This window comes from Choloepus didactylus, chromosome 18 (genome assembly GCF_015220235.1).
Source record: "Choloepus didactylus isolate mChoDid1 chromosome 18, mChoDid1.pri, whole genome shotgun sequence".
NCBI classification, from domain to species: Eukaryota; Metazoa; Chordata; class Mammalia; order Pilosa; family Megalonychidae; genus Choloepus; species Choloepus didactylus.
This window is the reverse complement of record NC_051324.1, coordinates 62909358-62936575: the sequence shown is the minus strand read 5'-3', so window position 1 is coordinate 62936575 and position 27218 is coordinate 62909358. Positions and strand designations below refer to the sequence as shown.

The 27218-nt window shown below is 37.9% G+C and overlaps 1 protein-coding gene across 1 annotated transcript in view; it reads right to left on the bottom strand.

Moving 5' to 3' along the window:
* GNA13 (G protein subunit alpha 13) overlaps positions 1-25536 on the bottom strand; it is a 43057-nt gene extending 17521 nt beyond the window's left edge. The window contains exons 1-2 of the mRNA XM_037807918.1: positions 25070-25536; positions 22410-22636 (exon numbers count right to left, since the gene is read on the bottom strand). Of these exons, the coding sequence (XP_037663846.1) occupies positions 22410-22636; positions 25070-25352 (510 nt within the window). The 5' untranslated portion in view covers positions 25353-25536. The remainder of the gene's footprint in view (positions 1-22409; positions 22637-25069) is intronic.
* Positions 25537-27218: the final 1682 nt, after the last annotated feature.

Sequence of the window (27218 nt, the reverse complement as noted above, 5' to 3'; positions counted from 1 at the left end):
AGCTGACTCAAGGATTCATAAGAAACTAAGGACCTATATTACATATGCTTTGATTTTAACCATTTAAAATATGACAAAGGCAATTGGTGGCATTATAGGTGACTATATTCTCTTTTCAAAAGAAAAAAGAATAATCAATCTGTTTTTCTCTTGGTATTATAAATGTAAAAAAAAAATTTAACAAGTTTTTTCACTATAGATTTTTGACTTAACTGCCTTCCCCATGAGGAGACCTTAGGTCTTCCGGATACAAATTACCAGATGCCTTTGCTTATTAGAAATTCATAATTTCACCAAAATCAAATGATAATAACTACAGAAAAATGCATGTGCTCCCACTATTAAATTCCAACTCCAAATGAAGGAAGTTACATCAATGTAATTGATGAAATCCTTTGTGCCCTGGAGACTGCATAAAATCAAAATCAAAATATTTATAATTCACTTCTCCATTTCAATGTGTAGATTAGCTCTAATATTTTAAGTCCTAAATTAAATTCCCTACTGCCAACTAACCTATACGTTGCCTTTTCCTCCATCATTCAGCCAGTCTCTCTTCAAGGAGTATAAACACTTTTAAATGTTATTCCTATGAACAATACCTTTTGCTTAATACAACTCTCCAATCAAAAAATGTTAATTCATCATTTTCCATCACAGATGCTACTACTGATCCTTCCATTAGTAAGAAGAGAGAGTAGAAAACGTAAGAACGGGTTAAAAACCTTTTAATGTTAGTGGTTGTAAACCAAAGCAGCAATACTGTTAAGAAAATTAAACATTAGATTTTCTACAATTTATCATAAGAGTCCAGATAAAAATTAAATGACCAGGTGGTTCCCCCAAATTATCTATTCTGAAACAAATGATTTTAAACACACACACATACACAAACACAAGTGTGCATGTCTGTAAACACTGGCGATTTGAAAGGATGAATACTTTTCTAAATTAGGTAATTTTGGGGAAATTTCTCACAGCAATTTTTAAGAGTCTTGCTGATAAAGCCCAAAAGAAAAAAAGCTGTCTTTTTACTATCTCAAAAAAAATTCCAAATCAAAAAAATATTTATAATATGTGTATCATTTGCAATTCAGCCAAAGGATGGAGAAACGAATAATGCTGTCTCCGTTCTCAGTCAGCCAAGAGTTTCTGATCATCAGTCTGTTTGCCTTTACTGTCCATATGCAATACACCTAGCTCAGTGGCTGGCATCTAATAGCCACCCTCTCCCCACCAAAAGTGTTTGGCGAGTCAAGTATGAGTTACTGGGACAGTTTCCCCGAAATATTTTTTCCTAACAATTTCAGAAGAAGTGATCAAAAGCTTTCTAGTGGTCTAATGTTAAGGTTAAGGAAAAGATGTGAATTCTAGTTCTTTCTCTGAGTGTCCAGCCAACTTCCCGAGGCCTCAATTTCCCCCTCAGTAAAATGAGGAAGCCCAGTGGTTCAACAGAAAATCACTCAAGTTCTGTCCTGCTCAACAACTTCAATTGGTACAATTGATTTAAATATAAGTTCTCCTTTCGTTATATGCCACCTGTCCATTAAACTTAAATTCACTTCAGTTATGACTCATTATTCAAGTTGTGTTACTTAGTCTCTTTTGCTAATACGGAAATAAATGATTTCATGTCTAGGGAAAGAAGCATCATCGGTTTGAGACTCACTTTTTGTTGGTTATTTATCAGAAGATTATGATGAGATTACTATAGAATTTCCCAGTCCATTTTATATTACTGAATGGAATTTTTAATAAAATTCCAAAGAAAATCCATTCCACATATGGCTTTTTTAATTCAAAATGTTTTACATCATCTCAGTTCTTTTTTCTCTGTTCAGGTTATTGTCATAAGCACAGCATTCTGAGAGTTTTCCAGTATTTCTTTGGCCTTGTGATATGTAGGTTCCCTCTAAATAGTGGCATAGCAGCCAGTGGACCTGGGTTCTAGCCACAAGACAGGTTTTGCTAATGACCAAGTCAGTGACCACTGGTAAACTTAAGTTACCTCAAGCATAAAGTGATGGTAGATGAGATTAGTTCCAGTGTCCCTCTGAGTTGTAAAACTCTTTGAGTTCTATGAACTATATTTGATATCAGTTTTGCAAAGTTGTGTCTAAGCTGGAAATGGCCTAAATATTATTGCCCTTTTCACAAGAGTCATTTTGTTATAAATATTCATTCTTTGCTTGCGAAGACAAAATGGGTTGAGGGCCCTAAATTTGAAAGTAACAGAAAAGCTGAGAACACAAATTAGACAATAATTTCTATTAAATAAACTCACAGTTACAGAGACACTTAGCAATTTATTTGTTCAGTTACTTAACAAGTGACAGATTTATTCCATGCTTTCTTCTGCATCAGCTAAAATAAAGTACATAAAGGACAGGATTTAGAATGTACTAGTTTAAAAGGATGTGGAATTTAAACAGGAACAGGACAGTCAAAGAGTAAAGAAGGAGAAATTACTTGTTCTTTCAGAAGAATAAACTCAAATACTGGCAGCTTTATGTCAACAGGAAGGAGGCAACTCTACTAACAGAAAATAGGTACAAAGTAGAGATTTTAACTTCAAAGTCTGATCCATGCCTAAATGATATTACGGTAGTTATCTGTAGAGATGAGGATCAAATCTAGATTTTTTACAAGCAAGGCATACATATTCTAAGAAGCAATTTGGCAGTATGCATCAAGAGCTCTAAAAAAATTCTCACTGTAACATTACAGAAAGATTACATACAACTACAACATCAGCAGTGAATCACTATTGTGGCAGAAGGAAAAGGTGGCTCACAGCCACTGATAATTCCTTTTATGCACCTAGATTCTAGACCAGGGGTCAGCAAGCTGGGGCCCACAGGCGAAGTCCAGCCCACTGCCTGTTTTTGTATGGACCGAGCTAAAAAATGTTTTTTACATTTCTAAATGGCTGAGAGTGGGGTGGGGTGGGGGAATCAAAAGAATATTTTGTGACATAAAAAGTATACGAAGTTCAAATTTCAGTGTCCATATACAAAGTTGTATTGGAACACAAGCATGCTTCTTTCTGTATATATACTGTCTATAGCTGTTTTCATGCTACAACAGACAGAGCTGAGAAGTTGCGACAGAGGCCATATGTGGCGCCTTCATTGCTTTGCACTGTTGCTTGGTGTGATGGTTAGGTTCATGTGTCATCCAGGCCAGGTGATGGTACTCAGGTGTCTGGTCAAGCAAGCACTGGCCTGTTACTGCAAGGACATCTGTGGCTGGTTAATAAACCAGAAGGCTGGTTTATCAAATCATCAGTCAACTGGCTGCAGCTGTGACTGATTACATCAACCAAAGGCCTGTCTTCCACAATGAGAGAATCCAATCAGCTGGATTTAATCCAATCAGTTGAAGACTTTTAAGCTAGACTGATAGAGGACCTTTGCTTCTTCTTCAGCTAACCAGCAAAGCGTTTCCTGAGTAGTTCACTGAAGTTGCCAGTTTGCTGCCTGAGGAGTTCATTTGAACATCTTCACTGGAGTTGCCAGTTTGCTGCCTGCCCTATGGAATTTGGACTCGTGCATACCCACAGCTGCGTGAGACACTTTTATAAAATCTTATATTCATAGATATCTCTTGTTGATTCTGTTTCCCTAGAGAATCCTAACTAATACACTTGGCGTACCAGAAATTGCAGTGTCACACGTATAACTAGACAGCGTTTCACATGCCTCTGGTATTGCCATACTACATTTTTTTTGTTACTACAAGCATCCATCAATACAAGAAACAAAAAAGAAAAGTGGACTTGGAATGTCATGCTCTTAAGGCAAGATGGAATGTGGATTATTTTGATAATTCGTTAAAGCACTGTTACTAGATAATGGCAATACAGCTGTTCTAAAGGAATACAATGGACATCAAAATTACCAGTTTAAGTACACACAAGAGTACTCTCAAGAAAGCAAGGGTCAGAAAAATTACAAAGCTTACACTGGAATAGCAGAATTCCTTCACAAAAATTAAAAAATTAAAATGAAACTACCACCAAAGTTAATTTCCAAGTGCCTCATTTGTTAACCAAGCAAGGAATGCTGATTATCAATGGAGAGCTGTTTGATTACAAAAGCTGAAGGAATGTGTCAGAGAAAATAAACTTGTTTAAGACAACTAGCCTTTCAGTGAGAACAGTCGCTGAAAAAATTCTGGACGTTGGGGAACAACCATCAATAATCTACTGAAAAAACAAGGCAAGTGAATTTGATCTTTTCCTTGGCTCGTGATGAGTCCATAGATGTTACTGATACTGCACAGTTGTTTATTTGAAAAGTCAATGCCACGTTTAAAGTGACTAAAGAGTCAGCCTGTATGAATAATCTGTGTGAAAGAACTACAGGTGAAGTTTGAGAAAACATTAAATCAGTACAACTTTAACTGGAATATGTGAGGATGTGTTATAACTGATGGTGGGAAAAATATGTATGGAGCAGAAAAAGGTTTAGTTGGACAAATTTACAAAGTTGTAAAAATGGTCATTCCTTGTGTTACTCATTAGCAGGTAATGTCGACAATGAATTTGATTCCCTCTCATGGATTTACCACCATAGGTTCCATAAATTTCTGTCAGAAATAGAAGCAGGACATCCATACTTGCCCTACCACATGGAATGATGGCTAGGTAGTGGTAAGTTTCCACTGAGATTTTTTTTAGTTCAGTGCTGAAACTGAATTTTTTCTGAATGAGAAGAATCACCTTCAATTACTCTTTGTGGAACACTGAAGAGCACTGAAAATTAGCTTCAGCTGCAGACTTGAAAATGTGTCTAATGTTCAACACAAAATTAAAAGGCAAAACAGCATTTTCTGCAAAACCTACACTGTGGTTTTGCAGAAAATGTTGCAAATTTTGACAACTAGTATTGTCTGAATCACAAGCAATGTCCAACTGCTTTATAAACATTTTTTTTTCTGTCAAAAGTTAAACAGGAAGTGAGATCTCCATTCCCATACAAAGTTGCAGCAGATATATTTCCACACTCATATAGTTCCAGTGGCTTATTTCCGACCCCAGTGTAGGTGCAAGGCAATTTCCATATTTCAAAATCCATTTAACTGTACAATTAAGGAGCTTCCACCTAACCTTCAACTGGAAGTGGTTAATCTGCAATTAAGGCTAAGGGCAAACATCAAGAAGAATCTAACAGAATTCTATAAATGTCTTTCAAACAACAAATATGTGCAATTAAAATACGCTCATCCGGCAGTACCTATCTGTGTGAAAAGATTTTCAAGGATGAACTATATCAAATCTCGTTACAGATTAGCATTAACGTATGACCATTTGCAATCGATTTTGATAGGGTACAGTAAACTGTGAACCCCAATTAAACAAAATGTTACCTCTCTCCCCAAAGAATGCCATTATTCTATATTATAAAAGAATGCCATTATACCTATATATTAACTGTACACCACTTAATATTATTCTATTTTGAATTTCATCAACAAAAAAATTCATGGAAATTTGTTTTCTCTCTTTTTATATAAATACCTACACATAATGTTCTTAATTTTCCCCTTGGCCTGCAAAGCCAAAAAATATACTACCTGGCCCTTTACAGAAATAGTTCACTGACCCCTGTTCTAGACCATTTGTTCTCAATCCTGGTAGTGCATCAGAATTACCTAATGTGCTTGTTAAAAATACAGATTCCCAGGTCTACAAATGAAAATCTAAGCAAGTTCCAAGAGAAATGATTCTGATGTCACATCCCTAACATCAGTTCAGATCTTGACATATATTTTACTCAAAATTGGATTTTATTTTAATACCATCTTTTGGGATTGATTATTCCAAATAAGCAGTTTTTTTTTTTTTTTTTTTTTTTTAAGGCTTGTAAAGATGCCAAGAAAACCAAGAAATTGGATTAGAAATTTAATTGTTTTACTGCAAAAGTATGTTCCAAGCAACAAATACGTTCTTCACAATTCAACTAGGATCTCACAAAATATTAGGCCTTCATTTGGGCTATCTGAATTGTGACATGCGCAAGTAGAACTAAGTCTAAAATTAGAACTTTTCCTTTTCCTTTTCTTTAACTGACTTGGCAATTCAGACATACATTGTTTCCTATTTTACTAGCTACCTACCTCTCCACATCTCTAGAGACTTATTTCAAATGTCGATCACAATCATAGCCTTCAAGATAACTTGAGATTTTGTGCTTAAAAATTAATGAACCTGGTACACCAGACTTAACACCATTAAGCTGCTAAAAAGCACAAACGAGAAAAAATATTAGAACTGCTAACTTATATCTTAGCAACAGGATGGCAAGGAACATGAAGCCTTAATTAAAGTTACAAAATTAATGTGCTTCTATAATAGACATCTAAACTTTGCATGGCAGGTAAATAAAGCAATTCGAAGTGCGTAAGAAACACTCTCCCTTTTTTAACATGATAAACAGCTAAAACTTGCACTGCAGGATAAAATCAGCAATACAGCAAAATACAAAATACAATGAAACACTGACCGTAAGTCATGTTTTAATTTTTCAGAGTTAAAATAAGAGGCTTACTTTGCCAAGCAATTATAATTTTATAAATGTTAGAGCTGTTAATCATCACTGAAAATCCTAAAATGAGAGCGTTTTCTGTATTCTACAATCCCTAGATTACGACCAAATCACTAGCCACCCCCACAAAAAAAAAAAAAAAGAAAAAGAAAAACCCATAATAAAAAACAAAAATCATACCCAAACCCTAAACAAACCTAAACCCTTCAAATCAAGACTTCACCATCCCTCTGAGTCAAGTAGGGGTAACGATAACATACCCAGTTCACAAGTACATTGCACTGCATTACTGCTTCATTTTATCCCCAAAGGGAAAAATAATCTCTAAATAGTATCAGTTTCAGAAAGCTATGATTAGAAAACAATATACAGCTTAGATGTGAGGCTTTCCATTAAAAAAAAATAATAAAGGGTAGTCATTATCACAAGCCATAAAATAGTATTATAATATGTAAAATAAAGCCATTTCCATAGATAAAACACAACTAAGGAAATAACTTTTGCCAAGTGAATCCGACACTAAAGAATTTTAATTCTGCCAAAAACATGTATCTGAGGGGAAGATTAAAGATTGAAGACCTTATACAGTATGATCCTCCCTTTAAGAATAATGCTTAGAAAAAGATCATAAGGAAACTCATTAAAATTTAATAGTGGTTATATGGATATATACATTTACCTTTTTTCCAGTGAGCCCTCAAGGTTCACTATATTTTCTGGAGCAGAAGGAAAGGCACTATTTTATGAAAATTCAGCTTACTGACTACTGAAACACTTTCCTATATCCTGATCTTAACACTTTTATGTCCCTTCTCTTGTCTCAGAAATCCGAGGTACACCTGTCTCAAATTATCCAGTTCTATTTATTTAGTAAAATCAAATTTCCATGTCACAGTCTTTTAAAAATGGAAGAGACCCTTTGCTTAAATTCCTATACCATTTTTATATCAGCACCTCTCTTCTGGTCTGAGTCATTTTTACTTTGCACCCAATCATTTGTGTACTTGTCTTATCTCTCTTTCGACAATGTATTGCTCCTGGGGACAGAGTTCATGTCTTATTCGTTATTGTAATCCCCTACCATTTTCATATAGCGAGGTTTTAATATATATGTTTGAAAAAAAATGTCATAGAATTGGACTCTCTTTGGAACTAGAAACACAGTGATATGCTAATTTCTCCTGTTAACAAAGGTCCTTTTAAAGAATAATAGCCTAAGTAAAAACAAACAAAAACTAGAAACCTAATTAATCAGTTTGGAAACACACTTTATAGGTAATTCTTAACAATGCCCATCATCTACTTCCAAGAATAGCTGTAATTTGAATTTTCCTAAATTGAAGCAGTTGCCTCCATGAAGGAATGAACTCATTGGCACTTAAGACATTTAAAGAAATACTCCAGGCTTATGGGAGCCCAATTTCATATAGCACAAGAAAAGTCCTAACTAGATCATCTGTCCTGGTCTTGGGTGGTATAGTGCCACAACCTTATGCAATTTTCATATCACCAAGGATGGTGAAAGCCAAGGAATAAGGATCTAACCATCTCTAACTGCAGCCCCTCCCCTTTGCTCTTCCAACCAGCTCCTTATTCTTTGAATCTGTAGCCCCTACACACACACACACACACACACACACACACACTCTCTTTCCAGAAAGCTACAGTTTTCACATGTAATCTCTAGTCTAGCTTCCCCCACTGGGTGATAGCTTTCTTAAGGAGAAAAAAATATCCTTTTTTGTTTAAATAAAGGGGAAAAGGGATACTAACAAAATACTGGGAATTTTATCTCACTGACAAATGTTAGAGTTGTTGGGGAAAACTCAGTCAAAACTGAAGGATCAAGGATATCAATTAGTTGTGCTGTTCAGTCAAAAAGTGATTACTAACAACTACCTAAAGTGTGAGAAAAATAACAGCCTCAAAGATAAAAGCTGAGTTAGTGGTACAGTCAGTATTTTGTGTTCAAACTCTCTAAAGATAGTCCCTACTTATCTCACCAATGTATTTCCTATTTTTCTCTATAAAATGTGCTTCAATCAAAAGCAGTCTCCCCATACTCACTGAAGATTGTCTGTCTACTCCTGTAACTTCTAACACTACCTCCCCCCATATCCCTCCCCACTTCCTCATATGACTTTTCTTTCTAGATGCAATTCAAACCTTAGCTCTTACTCTTAAATACATAACAGGGAAACAAAGACACAGATTTCAGAGTGGGAAGGAGCTTGGAGAACAACTGACTTTATCTCCCATTTTACATCTAAGAAGCCTAAAGCTCAGGGAAGTTCAGTGGTTTAGCCAACTCACCGATCTATTTTAGTGGTGGAAATCAAGGCCTGAATGTAAGACAGTCTGATTCTTAGTCTAGTTTTTGCTCCCACTATACCACGATTTTTTCCCCCACCTCCATTGCAACCTCTCAACTCTAAGTAATATACTCTTCACTGAATATCTATTGCACTTAGGGTTTATACCTCTCAGCACATTTTTATATGTCGTACTGAATGTAAAAATCTAGACTGCAAGTGCCTTTGAGCTCTTGCAGTTTAGAGCTCTCTATATCCCAGAATAGGAATATTGCCTGGCACATGGCAACAGCTACATAAACATCTGTTGAATTTTTTTGGTATTATATCTTTCCCTTCATGACATCTTATTATTTCTGCAAATGTCAGAGTCTTTAGAAGCATAATATATAGACCAGGAAAGCTTTAAAATAACCTTCTATTATGAAAGCCCATTTGTTTATTAAGATGTAAATACATCTGGTCACCAAAGATAGAAAATTGAGAGATCGAAAACTTATATGGCTAAGTTCTTCAGAGGCATGGAATGTCTTACTTTTTTCAATATATCTGGATGCTTATTACATGAAAAGTATAGTTGGCAGTGGCATTAGGAATATGCTAAGATAAAATGGGAAGATCCTATTCCATGTAAGTAACTATTAAATGTTAATATCAATCAAAAAGTCATGTCATAAAAGTGATAAAAAGTATTCTGACAGTTCAAAGAGAGCAATATTCAGATTCAATTTTGAAGGGGGCAAAAGTGACCTCAAATTTTGAGGACTGCTTCTTCCCTAAGCAGATTTAAGAACTTTCAAAATACTTCTAATCCTGAAGTTTCGGCAAATTCAAATTCAGTGATGACCTAGCAAGACTGTGCATGTTCCAGGGATCGCTCTCCAGACAGTGGTAAAGAATCAAGATGGTTCAGAATTCGAAAGGTTTTCGTTTTTGCCATATGTTGTACATATTTTAATTACTACTATGAGGAAATGTGACAAATGTCAAATTCTGAGAATTTTAAGATATATCACCCATGCAACCGACTTCATCTCACAAGACTATTTTATAGACAATATAATGAAAGTCAGAAGAATGTTGCAATGAAGTGAGACATTCAAGTTTGTTTTCTACTAAAATGAACCACTGTTGCTTAAAATGTCTAGAATTTAACTGCAGACCAATTAAGTGTGTCCATAAACAGCAGAAAGTTCACTTTGAAAAAACAAATTGATTATAAATAAAAAGACGTGAATTAAAAAGTATCCTATTTTTATGTGTTGAGGCCCTTTTAATTGTGAGACTAAGATTTCTTAATATAATCTTTTGTTTAAAAGTAAACATAACAGTTGAAGAAATATTAAAATTCTAAGAAAATCTGTATTACCAAGCTATTTTAGTGAGAAAATCTCTTCAGAAACCTAAGGATACATGTGATTCTGAAATGACAGCATAACTCAAAGTTAATATCCAGTTTCTCTTTATATAGAAAACCAACAACTAGCCAAGCACTATAAACAGCAAGACATATCCTGAGGTACTAGCATACTACAAAATAGATGCTTGTGTTCTAAACGGCTAAATCTAACGGCTTAAAAAAGCTTACATGTTTTCCATGAATAGTTAAGTCCTTGTATTTGCAAGCATGGAATATTTCAAAAAGGAAAAGGACCTAGAGAAATGAGAAACTAGAAATCTGTTTACTGTTTAACCCTGATCATGACTGTAAATTACTTCTACTGCCATGAGATTGTTGTATACCTGTAATACACCTTTAATTGTTATCAGTCTTACACTCCCCAAAACAAATCCATGTCAAAATTTTTTCCAAATATTCATTAGACAGCCTTCATCAATCATGCCTGGAGAAAGCTATTTAATAGGAAACATATTAACTTGCTTTTAAAAGTGATCTAGAAATAGGTTTTCATCAATAATTCACATTTGTGTGTATCAGTAATTTCAGTCCTGCAAAAAAACTGATGAAGTTATATCTAAATAAGGAGGCTTTAGCATAATATTGTATGAATGATTGTGTAACACAAGGCTTTTCATCTAGCATGTATTTATGAAAGGCTTTCGACAAGGATGAAATACCAGATATAAACAAGGTACAAAATGGAATATTCGGGGGTAAAACTGGTTCATGCAACAAGACTTCATTTCAAACTATGAGTATGGCAAGTAACAAAGACAGAAGGTGGTATTTCTTATTATTTAAAGATTCAATTTACCGTCCTACCTGTCCTCTTTCCATTCTCTCTCCACATACTCACATGAAAACTTGAAATGTACCATCATATTGCTCTGTCCATACTACATATCTGAAATCTAAGATTTTAACACTTATGGATAAGTCCTTAAAGACAGTAAACATAAACTGAGCTTGATTATTTTTAAGAATTTGTTCATAGCTCTGAAAACAACTCTAAAGTTAAAAGAGTAAATATTAAAATTATACAGATCTTTTTAACAGGGTTCTATGTGTTTTCTCCCCTTGCTTTTTATTTCAAAATAAAATATGATGAAGTAATTACTAGCTTTACACATGGGGCAGACACACAAAACTGATCCTGGTTGTCAGAGCCTGTCATGCAACAGGGTGACTTCTCTTAGTTAGTACCTTCCAGCATTCTCATTTTGCCTGGTCTTCACAAAGGGCCTTTTGTGTTGTTCCTTATCTTTCAGATTACTTATCTGTTTTTTATGACTTTCTCTCCTTACTCCATTCTTCTCTGGAAAAAAACATTATAAAGTATTTGATGTGACCCATATCACATGTTTTTAATAAGGGTATTATTGTCAGCTTCATTACTAAAGCATACGTAAAGTACCATCACATATCTTTTTGTTTGGTTCACAAGGAGCAAAACAGTATTTACTTAGCCAAAGAATAAAAGCCATTTCCCCTTTGTGCTGCAGATATGTTTTTAAAAAGTAGACTCTAACTGAATGCACAATTTCAAATTTCTTCCTAGCATTTTCTATATGCATCAGTTTAAAACTTCTAAAGAGCCAGAATTAGACAGTTACAAATAGTATAAACTATCTCAATATTTGAAAACTTTAAAAAAATTAAATATCTTTTCAGACCAAGCTAAGATAGTTTATAATAGTCTAAATAAAATTTCCAGAAGAATATAATCCCTTCTTTAAAACAGAACAGATTTTAGAGTGGAGTGATCAAGTTACGGCCCTCACTAAAATAGGAAATGATCATAAGTACAAAGTGAAAAATACTTCTATGTTTGCTTGGCCTAACATTAATATTAGTAACTGACATTAACTCTTCTGAGAGTGGGGTTCAACAAACTGGTTAATATAAACACAATGTCCTCTTGAACTTAAAAAGGTCTTAAAAAACTACACCCTACTAAGCCATGTGGTAGTAAGATATGAGTCCAGTCCGCTTGAATTCAAGTGAATTCTTCTCCACTTCATCATCCTTCTCCCCTCTCCAAGTCCTTCTTGTTTGGCTTTCCCTTCACCACTTCTCCTGCCTCAGTCAACAATAATCTTCCTGTTGCCAAAACCAATGGACCTTACTAGACCTTTCAGTGGCACATGACACCGCTGACAACTTGTATCTTCTTGAAACACTTTCCTGGCTTCCCTGCTATGTGAAGTTCCTGAATTTCTTCTACCTTTCTGACAACTGCCAGCATCTCCTCTAAACATTCTTAAAAAGACTGGGAGATTCTTTAAGACTCTATCTCGAGTCCTCATCTCTTTTCCTTTTATAACCTCTGGGTAATCTTATGTGTTCCACAGACTTTAAGTAACACCAGAATGCAAACAACTCATTAAATTCAAAGCTCTGTTCTGGATTCCAGATGCATGTATCTTACAATCTACTTGCTACCTTCACCTGCTGTCTTATTAAGAGATCTCAATATACTCTGCCCAAACTAAACAATCTTCCCCCTTGAATCTCCTTCTCCTACAATTTTCCATTTTCAGTAAAAAGCACCACCATCTCCTAGTTGTTAAAACCAGAAGCCAAGTCAGTCTTAACATGCCTCTCTCATCCCATATTCAAACGAACAGAATCCCAATGATTTTCTCTATAAAATAAACCTCGAATCCATTTTCTTCTCTTCATCTCTGTAGTCACCACCTGTTTACAAGTTGCTCTGGCCTGCACTCTGCAAGTCTCCTAACTCTGGGACTGATCAGTACCTAGAACAGTACCTGGCACAAAGGCTCTCAGTAACTGACTGCTCTCATACTGACTGCTCTCCTCACTTACCTCCAAATTCCACACAGCAGTTTTGTGAATATACAGCATTCAATTATTTAGGTATGGAAGATTAGAAAAAAAATGAATTTACAGACTATCTTACATTTGAATAGCAATTTATTTGTTTAAAGTATATTCATGCACATGACCTCATTTGTTAGGCCCAGTGCAGCACAGGTTACACTGTGAGTGACTCTAGGACTTGGGAAACCTGGTGCAGCTGTTCAACCCTAGTAGCTTCCACAATTTTCTTTTACCTAATATCAATAAATGGATACAGCTACACTTTACATAACGAGGCCTAAATGAAGTTTCTCCATACAATACCTACTGAACCAATTTGTCCTATTTAACAGGCAAAGAATTTTTAAGTTACCCAGGGAATAAGAAAACAATAACCAAGATGCTGTAAAAGAAAGCCTTTTCGAGTCTCTCACCCCAATTGTTTCAGCTCTTTTTCTTTAATCTTTATAGAAGGATTAAAAGAGAAGTGTTCTATTAGCAGACTAAATGTAGCTGCTCAAGCGCAAATAACTTTTTTTGGTATAAAATAGTTCTGTTTAATGGCCAAAAATGTTTTTAAATAGCCAAATTAAAAAAAAAAAATCTTTTTTCTTTGGTGGGGAACAAATTTGAAATTGGTTATTTTGCTCCATGAGAAAAAGAAATTCTGTTAGACTACCACTTTTAGTTGTTTTTTTTAATACAGAATGTTAAGAAGTTCCAAGATCTCACAAAAAGCAGCATGAAATCTTAAAGATCACGCCCTATTTTATGAATATAGAGAATTTTTTACTTTAGAAAAGAATCCCCAAATATTCTCTTTAACCTGAGTATTTACATCACCTATGAAAAGTTATAGGCAAGGGAAATGGCAGAAAGGGAAAGTGTGCACAGCCTGGAGAGGGAAATGGGGAAGGGAGTGCTACAGAACCCAGGAGGAGAGAGACAAAAAAGGGAGGAAGTACCTGAGCCTTTGCAAAGGTTATCTCGCCAGGCCTCAGCAGGAAGGTAACAATTTAGCTAATTCTGCCTACACATCAGAAGCTGTGGTTTCAGAAACACATTCTCCAAACAAATAATTCTGCCTAAAAATCTTGTAGAGAAAATGGGAAAGGTCAATACTGGTCAGTTTCACCACACATCTATATAAAGTTGTATTATTTTCAAAGCATTTTTATTTTCATTGTTAACATTTGATTAATCATTTACAAATATATACAGGGACTAGTCATAAAGATACAGCCTTATCATTTATAAAATGATTTTGTTGGTTTAAGATGAAAATACAAGCAAATGGCTTTCAGAAATGACATCACTGTGGCTGTTAGGAAGAGACATGTGAGCAATATTTCTTCAAAAGTTTATACAGTAGGACCTTGTTTTATGTGACCAATAAGATCCAAGACCCTTTGCATGGGTTGAAAATCACAGATAATTAGAACCCCATTATTAATAGTATTTCTTATACAAAAATACCTGTCACATTTTTTATAAGTAAGGCAAATAAACACAACAAAAAGCAAACAAAACTAATCATAAAATAATTTTTAAAATTTTTAATTCTCTGCCTTTATTTTTTTTGATTGCCAATTGTGCTGAGTTCCTTTAAAACAAGGTCCTACTGTATAGTCAATGTGGTGTAAAACAGTCAATATAATTAAAAGTAAAGGTAAAATGAGCTAATCAGAGTCGGTATCAAAACTTATGTATGAAAAAATTCAACATTAAAAAAGCACAGAAGAGGTTTTTAAACAGACACTAGGCTGGAGTACCTCTTTTGTTTCTAATGTTAAAAGTCCAGAAAATATGAATTAAGCAAAATGATATTAAGAATCAATTTAACTAATGAAAACCTCAAAGCTCTCTTTGATGTACTATCTTGTTTAGACAACATATGGTCAAAGGAGACTATAAATCATATATTCTACATGATTTAGAATTAGAGGCTGAGGGACTTGCCCAGCTCAAACATCAGTGGCATGTGAGTTCTGGCTGCCCATCTTTTTCCACATTATCCTGCATTCCAGCAGAAAACCAGCTCAAATTTTAAGGTCATGACATTAAAACCACTTGTAAAAATATTTCGCAGTATGCAAAGTAAATCAATGAATTTGAACATGATTTTCTAATTCATTTGGAAGATAAAAAGTAAGGTCATACATGGCACAACCAAGTCATAGGTCTTACTACTTAGACCAAAAAACAAAATATTAAAGTAAAATGCTTCTACTGCAGAGTAGACAGGAATGAAAAAGTTTACCTACTGCACTGGTTTAAAAATCATTTTGATTTGTTTTGCCAAAAGAAGAGACATTAAATTTGAAAGATTAACATAAAAAACTACCATCACTACAACAGACTGGTAACTTAAACCAAGGCCACTGAAGTCCAGTTTCAAACAAAACTACCCCTTGATCTGTATCAGCCCACTCCAACACTGCTCTGCTAAAATGGATATAACAATGTAGGAAAAAAAGACATCTTGTAAAAAAGATAGGTTCACAATATGAGGAAAGGTAAACTGTAGCATGTAGCTAGAAAAAAATGAAGTACTTTCAAGCAAGGAAAGAAAAACCACTGCTAATTTCCAGAAATGTGCTCTTAAAAAATGGGGTGGTGGTTTCTAATTGGATCAAAAATCTGTGACAAACTGCAATCTGGGATGCTTATAAGCAGTATGAAAACTGTTATAATTACATGAGAAGAATTTGAACAGAGTTCATGAAAATAATAATAGAAGTGCTCTGATATCACTCTTCCCCAAACAAAAAGCAAATTTGGGCAACTGAATACCAGATAGGTGTGAATTTCCAAATGACATTTTCCTAAAAATATGTATGGTCACCTGTTTCACAGAACTGGTTGCCAGTAAAGTCTTTTTTCAAAGTATATTAAGAGCCATGTTCAATGATGGAACATTAGGTAAGGATCACTAGCTACAGTTAGTTTTGAAGGAGATGAAGATGCAAACTGAGCCTTTACCATGAGGAATGGTGGTAAGGATGAACTGTATACCACTGTAACTTAGTGTATTTATCATTAAATGTCATTTAAGATTATTTATATCATAACTACAATGTAAGTTAGTAAAGTAGAAAAGGAATGATGCAGGATATTTTGAAAGTTCAGAACGTAAAAGAACTACATGAATAATAGTGCAATGCTATATACTTAATAAAATCTTATACAGACTTAAAATAATGTGCTTAATGGGGGTCTATTAATTATTTCTGTGTATGAGTGATGGTCAGAACGGGTTGGGAAAGAATGAATGAAGAATGAAAGAAGAATGCTTCATGATACAATGCTTGAGCACTTGCAAAACAGTTTAGTGGCCACAGGTATGTACTAGGAGTACAGAGACCAGGGATCTGGTTTCTATTCTCGTATCCTTTACTTGCTCTGTGATCTGAAGCATCTCCCTGAACTTCTCTGCATCTCAACTGTTTCTTCTGTGAAATGGGGACAATATGACATCCTGTTTCTCTCACAGGTTTTTGAAAAGGGTTATATGAAATGTAAGTAATAAAGTTTTGAAAAGTACAAAGAAATTTTTATAAAACATAAGTTAACAAGCAAGGATATAATTATCAAGCACCGTGAATTACTTTTCTGACAGAAAAATTGGCACTTGCTTTGGGCTAATATGACTAGATACCCCAACTTGGCTGGGCTGTGGCCTATTTGTGAAAGATGAACAGAGAATATCAATCTGAGTCCCTTTGGCAATTATGCTTTTATTTAATGCAAGCTCACACCTTTTTCCTGGGTTAGGTCCACACTCTAGGTTAAGAGTTCTGAAACTAAGCCTAGCTTTCATAATAAAACTATTTCCTTCATCCATCTCCAAGGGTGTTTAGTAAACATTTTTGGAGTAGCATACATTACTGTCCCACCAGCCTTGTATAAAGATAAAAGGTAATATAGAGAGCAGCACAATATTTTACAATTCCCCTAGAGTCCAGACACCACACAGCCAATTTTCTACCAAAATAAAAAAACAAAAACATATGAAAACATCAACATAACACATCAAGTGATATACCTATGTATGTGTGTGCATATGAAATCTCATTAGGTTTTACTGACATTCAAACATATGCAAAGACGTCCTCTTTGATTTTAATGTCAACAGTATTGTAGATCTGGGTTTCCGAGGTGAGGATAAAATGTCATTCTGACATTTGAGCAAATTCACCAACAGGAACTACCTAAAGAGACCTAAATTTAAAAACTCTACAACTTCTAATATTGTATATAATCCTTATGTTATACAGACTGAATATTTTACCCTTACTCTAGAATCAGTAGCAACTCAAAGTCAAAGTCCTTTCCTGATATTATCCATACAGAAAATGGATCAAATCCTTCTCCAACAGAAACATAATTTTTACAACTGAAAGTAACTGATTCATTTTATAAGGCAAATCCAAATTAGTAATAAAGAACAAACAGATGCCTCTGATTCCATTTCAAAAATAGGATGCAATGCATTAGAGATAAATATTTAGCCAAAACTAAAGCTTCTAGTTTTACTTAGTTGGTATTCAGTTCCTAGACCAATTCCTGAAGCTAAACAGTTACTCTGTTACACAGACTGAGGGAAGATTAATGAGTAAATTATCTTTTCAGCTTTGGAGAAGGGTAACTCACCAAGCACAAACTGTACTATTTGAGTAAGAAAAATTAAGTCTAACCAAAGCTACCACGATAACAAAGAAAACAGTTTTAGTTTCAGGAATTGCAAAGAAAGGCTGGTCATTACAGGAAATTGTATTAATGCTGACAACGTTAACTTGTTTAGAGAAACTAGGAAGCTGTGGGGTGTTCCTCCCTGTGTCACACATACTTTCCTGTCCTACATAACCAGTTCTATAAATTTTGCTCAGAGTTCTGAATAAGTAAAATGTAAAATAAAACATTCAAAAATAATGAATCGGCAATGATTTCTACCATTTTGTTGTATTGCTTCATGTCTGCAGTTATATCATTTCCCGGCCAATCCCTGATCCCTCTCATTTCTTTAGTCATTTAAATTACCAAATTCTCTAGCTATTGTCACTTAAGACTTTTTTCCTGAAGACAGGGTATCTGAGTGCAGTTGGCAGATGATACTGAATACACAGCCAAAGCTGAATATTACAAATATTTCATCCAGTACTAAAAGAGACCACTTCTGAGGCTCTTCAATATGCTAGTTTCTAATAACAAAAGAGATACCTTAAGCTATACCAAGACTGTGAATTTCAGGTTTTTCTTTTTCCACAGTAAATTATTTAGCTTACCCATAATGGAACTAGCCAGAAAAGGAAATGTTTGCCTTTGGGAACTGGGGAAAGAAAACATTCATGTTTGCACCCAAAGTTATTACTAACAAAAATGAGTGGCCTGCTAAAAAAAACTGTGATATCACTACGCTATCCCTTGTCTGAAAGTGATTAAAGGACAGGCATTCTTTTTTTTTTTTAATTAAATTCAGTTTTACTGAAATATATTCACCTACCATACAGCCATCCATGGTGTACAATCAACTGTTCACAGTACGATCATATAGCTATGCATTCATCACCACAATCTATTTCTGAACATTTTCCTTACATCAGAATCAGAATCAGAATAAAAAATAAAAGTAAAAATGAACACCCAAATCATCCCCTCCATCCCACCCTATTTTTCATTTAGTTTTTGTCCCCATTTTTCTACTGATCCATCCATGCACTAGAAAAAGGGAATGTGATCCACAAGGCTTTCACAATCACACTGTCACCCTTGTAATCTACATTATTATACAATCGTCTTCAGGAGTCCAAACTACTGGGTTGGAGTTTGGTAGTTTCAGGTATTTACTTCTAGCTATTCCGATACATTAAAATCTAAGAGGTGTTATCTATATAGTGCATAAGAATGTCCACCAGAGTGACCTCTTGACTCCATCTGAAATCTCTCAGCCACTGAAACTATTTCGTCTCATTTTGCATCCCCCATTGGTCAAGAAGATATTCTCAAACCCATGATGTTGGGTCCAGATTCATCCCCGGGAGTCATATCCTGCGTTGCCAGAGAGAGTTACACCCTTGGGAGTCGGGTCCCACGTGGGGCTGGGGGTGGAAGGGCAGTGAGTTCACCCACCGGGGTGGTTCAGTTGGGGGGGTGGCTTGCCACATCTGAGCAACAAAGAGGTACTCAGGGGGAGACTCTTAGGCACAATTATAGGCAAGTTTAGGACAGCCATTCATTTTAAGCCAAATGTAAATCAGGGAAAGCCTTAAAAACCTTCAGCCTTGTTTTTTTTCCACTTCAATTAGCATTAATAAATGTAATAATCAATCATTAATTGAAATGAAAAAGCTAACGTGTGATTATATAATGCAAAGACTTTCAAGCTCCTGGAAAATTAACAAGCTAGCAGAAGGAAATATTTCCTATATCCTAGAAGGAAATTAATGTACAATGTTTCTTCTTTTTAAAAGAACCTTCTAATTCAGTGTGCCTAAGAACTGAAGAAATCGAATAAGTGCCAGGCCCTATGCTAATGGCAAAGAGAAAAGACAAAGCATACCAAAGGAGCTTCTAATTTAGTGGGAGAGCCAATCAAAAATGTAAATGACTCTAAAACATGGTGGACTATGAGTGTTAGGAAGTACACTAAGGAGAGCACAGGGCACAGAGACCTATTTCAAACAGAAGAACTGGGGAAAGCTTCAAGAAGGGACACACCCGCTAAGGCATTGTTCTTCGAGTGTGGCCATGGAGCAAATCCATCCAAATCACCATGACTATTTGCTAAAAATAAAAATCAGCCCCAACCCAGATTACTGAATCAGAACCCATGGTGGTAGAATTTGGGAATCTCCTTTTTTTTTTTTTTAAGGTACCCCAGGTGACTCTAATGCAAGGGGTTCATGGACCACATGTACTCACATTAAAATTTGATTACCACTGCTGTAAGTGAAGGGTAAAACTTTAATGAACAGATATGGAAATGAAAGATCCTGGCAGAGGGACTTCATGAAGAGAGCCATGGAAGCAGAAAATCAGAGTATACGGGAATTAAGAAGTTACAGGTTATGTCCAGCAGGCTAATGAAATGTAATGCTGGAATGACACGTTAGCTAGAGTCTTGATTTACACAAAGAAGGTGAATACTGTTCTGAAGGCAGTGGAGAATGATCAAGCTTTCTGAGCAAACCCATGCTTCTGTTTGAACAAGATTACCCTGGAGTCCAAGCAAGAGGCAGTAAGACAATAATGTAAAGGAGGGAAGGAGGGAAAGGATACAAGAGACTTTACAGAGATAGAAAAGACAGGACTTGGAGATTTGCTGTGTGTAGATAAGAACTGAAGATGACTTTGAGGAAAACTTTAAATAAGCCAAGTGCCTTCTCATGCCCAACACTATGCCAGGCACCAAAGGCATCCAAAAGAAGAGTCATTAATTCAGCTTAATACAGGATGCCAAGTACTATTAATGATGAGGATACACAGCAAAAAAAAAAAAAAATCCCTGTCCTCCAGAAATTTAAAATAGATTTCAACCTGTTCCTTTTTTCTTGTATCCCTACTTTTTTAATCAGGGAAAAAAAAAGTGCTTCTATACATTATGCTGAGTGAAGAAGCCAGACGCAAAAGGTTCAATAGTGTATGATTCTACTTACATGAAGCATCTAGAATAAGCAAATTCATAGAGACAAAAAGTAGATTCAGAGACTGCCAGAGGGAGAGGAGTTGGGGAGTTACTGCCTACTAGGTACTGAGATTCTGTATGGGGTGATGAAAAAGTTTTAATAATAAATGGTGGTGACAGCAGCACAACGTTGTTTATGTAATTAATACCAATGAATTGTACACTTAAAAATGGTTAAAATGGGAATTTGTGCTATATGTACATGTTACCACAAAAATTTTTTTAAAACAGTGTTTCTGGAACATTCCCCTGCTCACCCCTGACGCCTTCTTTGCTCCTAAAGCATCAGTTGAGTCAAGTCAAAACATGCAGATCCTCATCCTGGGTGGTTTTGTCAACTTAAATTCTTAATTTTTAACATGTAACGCTGTCAGCTACTAAACAATAATGATAGATAGTCCCTGCTCTTCAGAAATGGACCAATTACTGGATGAGACAAGATACACACATGAAAGCAGAGAACTATACAAGAAGGTACATAATCAAGTCCTAGGTTGTATGATACAAACAGCCATAATTAAGAGAAAACAAAGATTAAGGTGTCAGTTTTTTAAAAAGCTAATACACACACTTTTCTAGAAATTTCAGTAGCCAAGACTGCTTCTGAGTACAGACTGTAATAGCAGAGTCTGCTGGTTGTATATCATTTTGTAGCCACACCCATAAATGGGGATCACGTTAATACCAGTGACATCATCAAACAACTTTCTAAGCAATTTTACTTTTAACTGTCACTTTATTTTGATCATATTACAGTAAAACACTTCAGGGCTGAACTCTGAACTACCTCCAGATTGCATATGAGTCTAGATTGCTATCGTTGCTGGAACCTTTCCGGTCTTTGGCAAATAAAACCAAGAATGCAATCAAAGCGTTCACCATTAAGTCAGAAAATACTTGATTAAAAATCTATTTCAATCATTGTTTTTGTATCTTTAACCTAGATCTCATCTTTTCTTTTATATCCTCTCTTCTATGCTATTTAACTGTTATAATGTGTTTCGTGTGCAGTCTTAAGACAAAGGGAAGTAAGTAAATGTAAAATAAATTCTCAGTGATTTCCATGTGAAACCAAGGTACAAAAAATAACTAGGATAATTTTATTTTTTAAGACGGCACATTTGCTTAGGAGCCTTAAAAGAACATATAAAATGCAAATATATAAAAAATACATTTACTGTAAACATTATTAAGGATTTTAATCTTTCTTGATATTACATTAACTTGTATCATAAAATTAGTACCTCTGAAAACTAAATGGCACATCTGAACAACTAGGTTCAGTTAATGAACTCTTATACCAAGAGTAAAAGGTAAATATTTTAGAAGGATGAACACTGTTATAATTAAGAAAAAAGTATTTTTTAAAAGAGAAGAAAACACCTAAGAGAATCATCTTGACCTTACTTTCAGAAAGGAAAGAGGCCCAATTAAACATAATAGCTTTCCCATATCTATACGGTTTACCTTATTTTTATCTTGCTTATCAAAAAGCTCATCTAGACAGCAATCCAAATTTCTGAGGCCACAATTCTGAGTAGATACATTATACTGTAGAAGTCAGTCAAAAATGTGTGCTAATCAGGTATTACTAAATGTCATTAAAAGAAAATCATATTTTAAAAGAGCAAATCTCTTACCAGTTGAAATTCTCGTCGTCGATCATAGGCATTCTGTATGCCGCTGTCTGCCCATAACGCTCTTATAGCAGGAAGATATTGTAAAAAAACCCGTGTTTCCACCATTCCCTGGGCTGCCATGGGTGACCGGGTATCAAATGCCATCATTTTGTCTCCATTGAGTTGGTTTGAATTATCTCCCCAAGGAATATGAAGCTTCTCTCGGGCATCTACCAGCACCCTCATACCTTTGTTTTTAAAAAAAAAAAAAAAAAAAAAAAAAAGTATGGGGAGGAGTCATTAAATATTCTCGTAAGATTTATTCCTTAAAAAGCACTAGTATTACTTTCTTTAACTTAACTATTCCAGACCCACCTCCTCCAAAAATGGAAACCACCCTTAAAACAATCCCCCCATAACTCCTCAGAGTTTTCAAAATCTAACAGCTGCCCATGCTTATAAAATTAGAGCCTTGAAAAGCAAACACAATTAACATGACTGCTCTTTCTCAAGGATTTTAACCTGTTTTAATTTATAAACTTAGACTTCTGGGGTACAAAGTGGTTACAAGAGAACCAAAACCACTGTAGGATAAAGAAAACATGTTGCAGAGCCTGGTGTTCAGGCTCTGGAAAAAAAAAAAAAGGTCGCAATCAGGATTTTATGAACCTGACTAAAAGACACTTATTAAATGCCAAGAACCAATCATTATCGCTCCGCATTCTATTTGTTTCCTCAGCACCCTGCCTAACCCCAACTCTGCCTCTGCTAGGAAAACACAAAACTCAGAAACTTCTCCCAAATCACGCTTCAAATCAGTATACATCACAGATGGTCTTAGGAATCTCTAAAAGGAAGACCCAATTACAAAATGAGATAAAAACAGGGATTGCAACTCACTGAGATTAGTTCAAACCCAGCAGTCGATCACTGAACTGTTACCTATTGGTCCATCTTAACAGTCAAGTGCCTATTGGAAACTCATTTGTTTGGATAATTGAAAAACTATTTTGCTACCAATTTTCTGATTATGCCGACTCAACAAAACTAGATGTCTAATGACACTGTCTCATAATCAATGCTCAAAACAGGTCACCTTCAGACCCAGGGTACATTAAGGAACCAGATGTTTACCTGGTTCGTGATCAGTTAACATGCTGATTCTAGTCATTAACATAATTCCTTAAATTTAGCTGCACCAGGATACAAAGGTACCTTCAATTAGGACTGGTAAGGCAAACAGAATCTGAGGCCTTAAGAGACCTTAATTAGGATTTGTGCTAAACTTGGAGGGTTAAATACAACTGTTCTCATAGTGGTCTGTTTGCTTCTTGCCTAGCGCTCTTCTCTGGTCATTAAACCATACTTCTCCCCATTCAGGGAGTTTTCCTCTACCACAACCTGGGAGAAAAAAACCTGACATGAAGGAGTTGCCTAAGTACTTCTTAAACAAAAAACCTATTTAAAACAAAAATTTTTAAAACTGCGTGAAAGGATCTGAAATCTGTAGCAAACTCCTAGACAACTGCTACTCAAATAAAAGAGAATCCTGATGCACCTTAAGTACCCAGCTCTGTATCTTCGTTTTCTCCAATGTCTTTTATGCAGAAAATATCTGATGCTGAGAAAAATGAATGCTAATTATCTTTCAAATGATAAAGGAAAAACTTCTCTTAGTTCCAGAATTAAAATTTTTGTGCATTTTTCACTTAAGAACAAAGTTTAACTTTTTAATTAAAAAGATACCACCAAACAGAAGCAGAACCTGTAATCCAACCTGACACTGATATTGATTTACTGACTCAACCTGTACAAGATCCACATCACTTTTAGGCCAAAGACTCTAATATTATTATACAGTTTCACTTAAACAGGAGAAGCAAATGGTAGTACACTCCCCGCTTACCCCTCCTAACAAAAAACAGAGTGGAACGTGTAGCACAGTGATTACAGGCAAACATCCTGCCCGCCCGTGACAATGCGGCGAAAAACCACAGATGTTAATTTTTCAGAGCTAACTGTATGGATCTACCCTCTCCTGAATCCAACACTGAGAAAATGACACCCTCAAGTTTCATATCCTTTTCCAAAAGCGCCCCAGAGGCTGTCACCCTTCGCCCTTGAGAAGAGCCTCGGATAAAAGTTTCCTTCTTGCGACGGTTGCAGAACTCCCATACGCAGAAGGCGGCCTAGAAAGCTGGAGGTTGGGAGCGGACCCGACCCCATGTGACTCGGGTCACCCACCCCGGGCAGCGAAGTTTGGGCCGCAGGACCGGCGGGGATGGGGGTGGGGGAGAGGGTCTGATGCCGGCCCTCGGGTCTTCCTGTCTCGTCTGGAGAGAGGAAGGCAGGAGAGGTCACCACGCATCCCGAGACACCCGGTTCGCCTGACTTCCTTGTAGGAGGAGGCGACGCCGGCGGAGGGATGGGGGGTGGGGAACTGGCCGTGAACCCCCCCATAGGGGCGGCGAGGGGGAAAGCGGGACGTCCCCGTGCATCCCCTCTCCTGGAGGCGAGGGAGCCCCGGGCGGGCACGACTGGGTACCCGGGGCGCGCCCCCTGCCCGCCCGCCCGGGCCAGTCCTGCGCGAGGGACCGAGCGGGAGAGGGCGGTGCCCAGCCCCGCGCATACTGCCGCCGACCCCAGGCCCGGCCCTCGGTCCCCGGCCCCCAGCCCGGCACCTTTGATCACGTTGCTGTAGATGGTGGGGCGGAACTCCTCGCGCGCGCGCTGGTCGAAGTCCTGCCCGTGGATGATCCGCATCTGCTTGAGGAAGGTGGACTTGCCGCTCTCGCCCGCGCCCAGTAGCAGAATCTTCACGAGCCGCTTCACGTAGGTCTTCTCCCGAGACAGGCATTTGTCGATCTCCTTGGACTTGCGCTGCTGCTCGGCCTCGCCGCTAGTCAGCACACAGCCCGGGAAGCACACGGACAGCACGGACCGCGACGGCAGGAAGTCCGCCATCTTGCCGCCGCCGCCTCGGCGGGCCCCTGCGGCTCCGTCCACCTCCTCTTCGGGCGGCGGGCGGCTCCGGCACCGCGGCTGGAGGGCGGGGAGCGCTGCGGCGGCCCTAGCGCGCCCGGGGAGGGAGGGAACGAGCAAAGTGAGTCGAAGGGCGGGCCAGGCAGGGCGGGCCCGGCGAGCAGGGGAGGGAGGGCAAGAGGGCGGGCCCGGGAGGGTGGGCCCGGGAGGGGCGGTGGCCCCTGGGCGTGCACGCGCCCGCTGCCTCTCGGAGACGCGCACGTACGCCGCGGCCAATTTTCGGCGCCCAGACTCGGGCCGGCGAGTCACGCGCTGGCTCGCTGGCTCTGTCGCGTGCCCGCGACCGCAGTCGGGCGCGCGTGCGGAGTCCCGGGAGCCGCGGTCACGTGGTCTCCGGCCCGACTCCGCGGCCGTGCGAGCGCCTGCGGAGCGTGGCTTTCTGTTTCCCTTTAATTAACTTCGTTTACTTAGGGGCCCAGGGGCTCCTCCCCGAGCCCAGGCGGCCGGATCCTAGACACTCCCCTTTGGGCTTCCCCCGCCACTCCGCTCTCCAGCCGCTTCCGCTGCCCTTTCCTTCGGTTACGTGCTGGCCGCCTGCTGTCACCTTCCCGCGCCTTTTTTTCAAGGCTGATAACTCAAAAATCACCCAAACAGCGGGCGCAAACCTGGAAGGTTTTGGGGATACATTTGCTTACGGTGGCTCAGTTGACAACCTGCCCTCCCAAGCCCAGAACGATAACCAGAAGCCGTATTTATTCCCTTCTCTCTACCCCGTCCCCCACCCCCGCAGCTCTTTTTGGAATTCTCAGACCCCTGTAGGTGCTCGCTCTTCTTTGCCGAGAAAGAACTGGAGTTGATGTTAATCTGAGATACGCTCCGAGGGCTTGATAACGTCTCACTGATGTGGATTCCCATTCAAGCTGCTCTATGGCCTCAGTAATGCCCGCCGCGTTGAAATCTGAACGGCGGCGGCAGGAGGGTGAGGTCATGGTGAAAATCCCCCCAAACCGGACACTATGATGCAGACTCTTCCGATGAGGAAGCAGATAAGCAGACATACCGAGGACAGGAGCAGGCACATTGTAGGTTTCCTGCCACATTACAGAGGATATGACCACCCAGGGGACTTTTCTGCCCCAGCAGATTCGGAGCAGGACACCTGAATGAAAAGGACTGTGAGTGAACGAGCCCGAGAAGTGACAGCAGGGTTAGGAGAGAGACTCGCCAGCAAGGACCCCGGAAGACGGCGTCTTCATTTTTACTATTTCCTTCAAGTGGAAAAAGCCTTTTTACTCTGTCTCTGTTTTTTGGTAGTGCAACATAATGTTCCTTGGTTGAACTCCTGTGGCACGGAAACTCCCTGTGTGTTAGGGAGGTGGGGTGAGATATCAGCACTCAGTGAGGCTCCTGAGCAGGTTTAAATTAAGAAATCGGTGCTAATCAGTTACTGTTGTGGTTGAGTTAATGACTGAGAAGCCTCATGACTCAGTAAATTAGTTACAGTAAACAATGCTGGTAGTAGGATTATCTCTGGTTGTCCTGAGCAAGCCCACAGGGTGGACAGTCTGCAATATACAAAGTAGAGTAGGCTCATCTCCTGCGTCTGTGGGTTGATAGGGTCTTAATCACTGGTGGGTGCAAAAACCTACACTGGGTGGAGGGTCTGTTTCTAGGCTCCAGGCCTTTTTCTCCAACAAGGAAAGCCTAAGTAAATTCTCTCTCTACCTGGGACGGGCACATCGCCCCCCAGGCACCATTCCTACGTGGAGTGCAGGTGCAAATCTGGAGTTGTCTTCAGTTAAGACAGAAGGAGGGAAGCCTAGATGTTAAGTAAACATCTTTTTATCC